This window comes from Daucus carota, chromosome 2 (genome assembly GCF_001625215.2).
Source record: "Daucus carota subsp. sativus chromosome 2, DH1 v3.0, whole genome shotgun sequence".
Lineage (NCBI taxonomy): Eukaryota > Viridiplantae > Streptophyta > Magnoliopsida > Apiales > Apiaceae > Daucus > Daucus carota.
In genome coordinates, this window is record NC_030382.2 from 53362325 (window position 1) to 53369914 (window position 7590).

Genomic DNA, 7590 nt, shown 5'->3' on the forward strand with positions numbered 1-7590 from the left:
ATTAAGAAAAACAATAACCCAGGCTTTCATTCGAACATTTTCACGTGTGATTGGAGGAAACCACGAGATTAACGAAATCATATTAAATATTTATTTGTACAATATAGCTAATTCATCACTAACCTGATTGGAGGAACTTTATTTTTTCATTTTTTTAAAAAAATGTTTTTGAACTGTCCGTTAATTACTTAACGGAACTGACGGGGAATGATGTTTTTGAAAATTATTAATTACTTGGTGATGCGTTTGAAAGTTTTTTCAACAACATGACTCAGTTGCAAGTTTTGAGCCAGGTTAGTGATGAATTAGCTATTTAACCCCATATTTATTACAAGCTTCATTATTCTAAATTCATTAATATGAACTTTTTCGGGTGATTGTGATCAGGAACGAGTTCAAAACAACAATATCATATATTATTACGGCCCAACATAATTAAGCGTGTGTGTGAACTATAGCATGCATTTTACTAGTGAACTTTAACAAATCCTCAATATTTATTCTTCTATGTGACAGCAAGATTTCAATTCATCCAAACACGTTTGCGGTATTCTGCAAGTGCCCATAATGAAAATATATTTCTGTATTGAGGATAGTGTAGCATACAATTTTTCATGTAGACTCCTGTAATTTCCTGCAGGCATACATATCAAGACCAGTTACTAAAACTATAACTGAAAATGCAAAATATAAGAAGGAGATCTAATAATCGGAAGGCAGAAGAAGAATACTTGATGATACCTGTTGCGGAAAGTCTCCATTTTCCATTTGTGCATTAATCAGCAACTTGGCAGCTCTATGTAATGGGGTTGGATCTCTCGCAGCCTGTTTAGTGAGAAAGAAAGAGTTAAAATTAATTTCAACATGTCATTTATGTTAATCAGCTTAGTCATAAGTACCTGTCCACCAAGCATGAGCCCGAGCATTGCCCAAGATGTTTGTACTAAATTTGTTCGATTACCCGGCAATGGTGTGAATTTCTGTTAAATTCAATATCAAGTTCTCTTTCAAGAAAAATAAGAAATTAGTAAAAATCAGCTGTCAGGGCAACACTTTATATGATGAACAAATTACCTCAGTTGGGCATGATTCCAGACTCTCCCCCCAACCACCCTCTTCATTCTGTGTGGAAATGTAAAATTGAACAGCTTTTCTTATTGCTTCACTGTTATTATATGTCTTTCCAGCCGAGATTAAACCTGCTAGGGCGAAATATGTGCCATACAGAAAGCAAATTCCCCAATAACCATACCTGCAAAGTTTGTAATGTTATGATCTTCATATATAAATAAGTTATCTGAGAAAATTAGTCAATAATCACCATGAACCATCTGGCAATTGTTTTCCTTCAAGATATTGCACCGCTTTAGCCACAGAAACAGATATTTCTTTCTCTCTGTAACCTTGATGCAAATTTTTGAATGCTAATAGAGCTTGGATTATAGATGCAGTGCATTCAACGTGCCTAAAAACCAACACCATTGATCACATGCAATAGTCGGTAGATTCTAAGTAAGAAATGAGAAAACTATAAAAAAATCTACAATAATGATCTTACTCCCTCTCCACAACAATGTCAGCAAAAAACTCTGAAGGATTCAGCATCTATCACAAAGAAGAATATTATTAGCTTGTTACTTTGTTTTTAAACGAAAATTAGATATTTTCAATTTAAGCAGGAAATATAATTTGGTCACGGCAGAATTTCACCTCCAAGTATGGCTTTGGAACTGGTGGCTCCCAAACAGCAAAACCACCGCTTCTAGGATTCTGCAAAAAAAGTGAGGTCAAATAAACTGATGTTGAGTCATTGACTCATTGTGCCTATTTGGGCAACAAAGCTTCCCGCTTTCGAGAAAAAACGGGCTTATGTTTTTTTTCACCCGTTTGTGTAAAAAGCCTGAAACATTTATAAAAATTTGAGAATGCTAACTTTTGTTTCAGGACTTCTACTCTTTTTTCAAAACAGTTTAATCACTAATAAGTTTTAATTTACTTCTCACTTCTAGTCCAATTCTTTACTTTAAGCAAGAAGCACTTTTTTTAAGCCAACTCAAACGGCCCCATTGATTAACTAGAACTCAATCCCTTCTCACTTCTAGTCCAATTCTTTACTTAAGCAAGAAGCACTTTTTTTAAGCCAACTCAAACGGCCCCATTGATTAACTAGAACTCAATCCAGTAGCATCAAGGATTCAAGTCCATACTTGTAAGGAGAGTAGGAAATCTATGGCATCATAAAGTCTTTGAACATCAGACTTCTCTCCTGCAATCTCCTCCGGCATCTGGGAGAGTGATAGTAGACACTGCACACGAAAACTAATTATCTCTTGCTAATATCTAGTTATATATAATCAACCATACACGACTATTATTGCTATATCTCCAAGAAATTAGTATAATGTATACCTTCAGTGCTTCTGCCGTGCAGTCAGAGACGGCTAACCCCTGATCTTGATCGGAGAAGGTCCATGATCCTTTAGTGATCTTGCGATGCATACTTACAAAATTTCCTGATAGATTTTCTTTTACCTGAAAATTTAGTGATACCATACAAATTCTACAATAAAAACTTGTTCAAATTATTATTTCAAGAACATGATATTTTTTCATCTTCCTTTGTTTCTTTGGGGTGTTCTGTTCAGACATTAAGGTTGTACAGTCAAATTTCCGGAGACATCTCTGCAAGTCTTTGCTTAGATGATAGACTTTTTAAATGAAAGAAGCCCTTCATTTGTTTTATGCTAGTTCAATACAATTCATCTTCATATAGTTGATCGTGACCCAAAAAAGGAACATGATTTTTTCACTGTAGTGGAAAAACCTGTGATTCTTTTATGTAGAAATGCGCCTTTTTAAGAGAATCTCCGTATTCTTCGACCATTCCGGTTGCCATAATTGCTTGAGTTGCAAGAACACAGTCCCACAGTTGACTACCAAAGCTCTGCGATTTCATGCCATCCTCAGCTAGCCAGAGGAAGTCCGGAACTCGAGCAAGGTGGTGTTTGAACTCATTGCCATTAGGATTCAATGCCCACCAGCACATCATTTGTAAACTCTGCATCCACAAATGACATAAAAGTAAAGAATAGTGTTGGGTGTACAAAATTGTGTACAAAAAATTTGTACATAATGACATGACAATTGATGTGGTGGGTTTTAATTGAGGTTGTTGATGTAAATACATAGGCTCATTCCAATTAAAACTCAGCACATTCATTATGCACAAAATTTTGTTCACAATTATGTACACCTAGCATTTTCCAAAAGTAATATACCATTCTTGTTTTCATATAACGGCAGAACTAACCTTTTCTATGCATCCACTGGTTATGTATCTGCTCTCTTCTGCTCCATAACGCATCAGTTTGATAACCCTTTCTAGACCTCTGTTCCGTAATTTGCTGAAAGGCCAGTATTTGAAGATTGGTTCGCTAAGATAGTGAAGTCCATCCCATAACAGATCTTGAAGAAAGCTATGTGGGTAGTAGAGATCCTCCTTGCAACAGTTATGACGCTGTTTGTTCCAGTTTATCTCCTCATAAGAGATTTGGTATATTTCTTGTCTTAAATCTAATACAAGGCCCGTGATGGGTCCATGACATTTTTTTCCATACAAATAGGACATTGGCATGTAAGTTGTGCGGCAGTAGACGAACATATTCGCTGCGATGTAGAGAAACAGGACATCAGAATGTTAGTCGTGCCTCGTGCGCCAGTTGTTAACATGTCTAGTATCATGACTACACATATATTACCTCCCTCCGTTTACTTTTTGATTGAGCACAGAGGTTAAAAAAATATATAAATAATAGTAGAAAAGTAAGAAAATCGAGAATAGTGGTGGGACTGATTGATATTTAATATATAAAATAAGTATTTCTTCCGGTTTTTTTAGTTGTCATCTTTGGTTTTGTACTGGTCAAATTGACGAAGGTTTAACTGAAATTTATTACTATTTTATCAATTGAAAAAATAAAAGAAAATATGTTACCGGAAATAATTTTTAATCTACTTTAAAATGTAATTTTCAGTTTTTTAAAATAATGAAAAAGTGATTTATACTCTTTGGTATAAAAATTAGTTAATTTAACCAACAAAAATAAAAATGTGACAACTAAAAAAAGACGGAGATAGGGGTGACAATATTTAACCTGACACGAATTCGACCCGCGAAATACGTATTCGGGTTTTCGGGTTCGGGTCGAATTCGGGTTGACCCAAAATCAACCTAGAAAAAACGGGTCATTTTCGGGTTGAATTCGGGTTACCCGAAATTACGCGAAAATTAATATATAATATAAATATTATATATATTTATAATATTTATATTATTTTTATAATATTTCTTAGTTAAATTTAATAAAAAATTATTTAATTTAATAAAAATTAATTTATTTGGATTAAAATAATATTTATTTATTATTAAAAAATATATATTAATAAATATTAATTTTCGGGTCGGGTTCGGGTTTGGTATTCTGACCCATTAAATTTTCGGGTCGAGTTCGGGTTTGGTTAAAATTTTGACCCGCGACCGTCAACCCGACCCGAAACCCGAAATTGCCAGCCCTATGGAGGGAGTATAATGGAAAAAAGTAGTGAAGGTAGTCCTAAAAAATTGGATGACACTTTCTGAAAAGAAAAGTGTAAATAAATGATTAGGACCGAGACTAGGGACCTGTTTCACTCAAATCTTAACGCATATCAATTTGTGAAAAATTTTGTGCCCCGCGTATGAAGCATTTTGCTTAATGTAAACAGATCATGGGTAACCTGGATGAAAAGGAAACGATGTGGGGAACAGCCAAAACTCTGGAGGTAACGGGTTACACCCTTCCCACTCATACACTCCAAGAACCTACAAAAACGAAAATGCAAAAATTTTGCATGCAACCAAATTAATATATCACTTGGAAAAAGATCTAGAGGGAAATCTTTGTTGTTAGAACTTTTACCGAGAGATAGGCCTTCCCCCAGGAGGGTATAGAAGAAGCACCGCCATGATCTAAGATCCATTTTCTTGCTCTCTCAACTGCACCATTACCGCCACTCGGTCCTTCCCCAAGTAACCTTAATGCAACATAGCTGAGCGCCGTGCCAATCATAGTGCTATGACCCTCGATATAGAAACCCCACCCTCCATCTTTATTCTGTAAAGATCAATATATTTTGTTTAAACTCAAGAACATTTTTATAATCTTGAGCCAGTATGTACATCATATGTTGATAATGGCGTTTAGTTGTTACTTGGTGATTGTACATATAACGAATCATCTCCTTTATGTGTTCTTGAGTAAGAACTGTGTTAATTGATCCACTGATGTACAAAGCAATGATCTGCAAAATTTTATAATTGATAGGTCAGAAATTGTATCTTCTTCACTTATTCTGTGATTTTTCATAGTAAATGTTAATCTTTATCTAATAAATTTAACTTGGGAGCACCAGTAAAGAAAAATTTTGTCCGTTCATCTCAGGGGCGGATCGATTCAAACTTTGAGAGGGCACCATGCAAATTTTCAGAAAACACTTATATATTTTTAAACTCTGTGGGGATACTTCAATAATTTTGCAAAATTCAGAATGGTTAAAAAATGTAAAAAAGAATTTTAGGCCTCTTCCTAGATCTGCCGATGCCGTTAATGCAGGGAAAACACTTACGAGGGGTGGTGTAAAGAACAGGGGTCCTGCATTTTCAGCCGGCCAGTGACCGTCATGTGCTTGGATAGCACGATTTAACCTAAGAGCTTTCTTCACAGCCCTGGTGGTTGCCTCATAGTTTGCCTCCTCATTTTCTCCCAGTCTGAGTGGTGGTAGGCTCAAAACATCGATTCCACTCTCCTTAATAAGCTATGCAAAAGAAATAAACGAAATCATCAAAGCAAATAAAGAAGCAACTCATCTCCTTCATTGGCGAGTACATTTAGTACTTGATAGCTGCCAATGAAATGATTGTACATTACCTGCATTCTCATAAGCAGATCACCGCAGGGGTGAACTCCGTTAACACTGCAGTTTTTGCTAAAACGCTCTCGAGCATTTTCAACCTCTCCTCGCTCTTCCGGAGTTCCTGCATCAGGTTCATATTCCCAAATTTGTCTGCCTACAAAGTTGTTGGTACTAAACAAATAGGGTCCTCTGCCCTCTGCAATCTTCAGCTTCCACATATCTTTTGTTGTTGATAAGTGCTCAAGTTCTGCAGTGGACTAGATTTCACAGCTGGGGGTAATTGTCATATAAACTTTATATATCTTCCTTTTCTGCATTTTTAGACTCCCTCTTATACATCTGGGGCCAAGGACGGGAATGCAACATGTATTTTAATAGTCTGACAAAATATATGGTTCTATAACTAAAAAAAAGTTTAGAATTTTTTTTTCTAAATAAAAATTTAATATTAATTTAAGTTTTTATTCAGAAAAAGAAATTTTTAAAAATATGTTATAAAAATAGAAATATTAAAGTGCATGCCAAGTACTAAAAAACGTATATAAATGAATGGGATGGAGAGAGTATATGTTTGATAAAAAATTATATAAAATTTAAAAGATTGATTTATTAGTTATAAAATCAAAATTTTCGGAATAGATTTCAAAAAAAAGAATTGAAAAAATGTATATCCTAGAAAAGATGACTTAAACGGCTATTTTAACTTAGCAAATAAAAAAGAGAGAGGGGCTATTTTAGGTATCAAAATTAATGCTGGTATGTGACGGCACTACATATGAATTAGAGTACTATATATGAAGAGATCTATGACCATATTTGACGTAAAGTGATGAACCGAAATGGGCGGCATTCTGCATTCGTGCAGGAACAGTACTATAAAATTGCCTTAATTTCTATTTTTTCTGTCCAAACAAGTTTCACTTTATACAGGCCAGCTACAACATCGGAGGTTTGTAGACAAATTCTAAAATGAGTTGTTATTTTACTCAAAGTTATTGCTAGACTGTGACGTGCGTGTACTTGGATGAGCAGCTATCATGTTGTTGAAACGGTGACAATACAGGACAGTGTGTTAATGTTGTTTGGTGAATAGTAATTGCATGCCGGCAAAAATCAAAGCTCCAACTAAAAATGGTCCTTCCTACCTTCATTTTTCTCTGATAAGCGTTATAGTAGTTGGGTTGTCTCTCGCAAAAATAGCTCCAACTAGATTTTTAGTTGCCGGTCATTTGGATCTATTGCATGCTCTTTTAAAAAAACGGTCTATAATACTCCTTCCGTCCCTCTCAATAGTTTACGTACAGTGTTTGCATGTATTTTGAGACTCCTATAAAGTATAATTTCATAACTTTTTTTAAAATTTTCTTTTTTGAATAAAAGTATAAATATCAAACTTTTATTCAGAGAAAAAAAAATTAAAAAATATATTATGGAATTATACTTTAAATGAGCGTGGAAAAACGTGCCGAAAAGTAACGTAAAGAAATGAGATAGATAGACGGAGTAATCGATGGCCTCAGGAATTCTATATTATATCAGTAGAGTAGAGACCATCGTTATGTCCTTATAAGCTTTTTCTCTCTTATTCTTTTTTAGTTCTTTTCTTTCAATATTTTCAAACCTTTTATATTTCTTCCA

The 7590-nt window shown here is 34.6% G+C and overlaps 1 protein-coding gene across 2 annotated transcripts; it reads right to left on the bottom strand.

Annotated features, from left to right (window-relative positions):
* Positions 1–442: 442 nt before the first annotated feature.
* Positions 443–6262, bottom strand: LOC108209756 (dammarenediol II synthase-like). 2 transcript variants are annotated; one of them, XM_064088183.1, is made up of 16 exons: positions 5967–6262; positions 5665–5853; positions 5251–5340; positions 4959–5153; positions 4777–4861; positions 3311–3666; positions 2825–3058; positions 2410–2532; positions 2208–2306; positions 1711–1770; positions 1559–1605; positions 1322–1465; positions 1075–1252; positions 900–980; positions 742–825; positions 443–634 (listed from the first exon to the last, which is right to left on the bottom strand). In XM_064088183.1, the coding sequence occupies exons 1-16, from the start codon at positions 6168–6170 to the stop codon at positions 524–526; spliced, it is 2280 nt and encodes a 759-aa protein (XP_063944253.1). In that variant the 5' UTR covers positions 6171–6262; the 3' UTR covers positions 443–523. The 2 variants fall into 2 exon arrangements, 1 of the variants encoding a protein (XP_063944253.1); XR_010289224.1 differs by lacking the exon at positions 443–634 and having other exon boundaries at positions 741–825; positions 900–1004.
* Positions 6263–7590: the final 1328 nt, after the last annotated feature.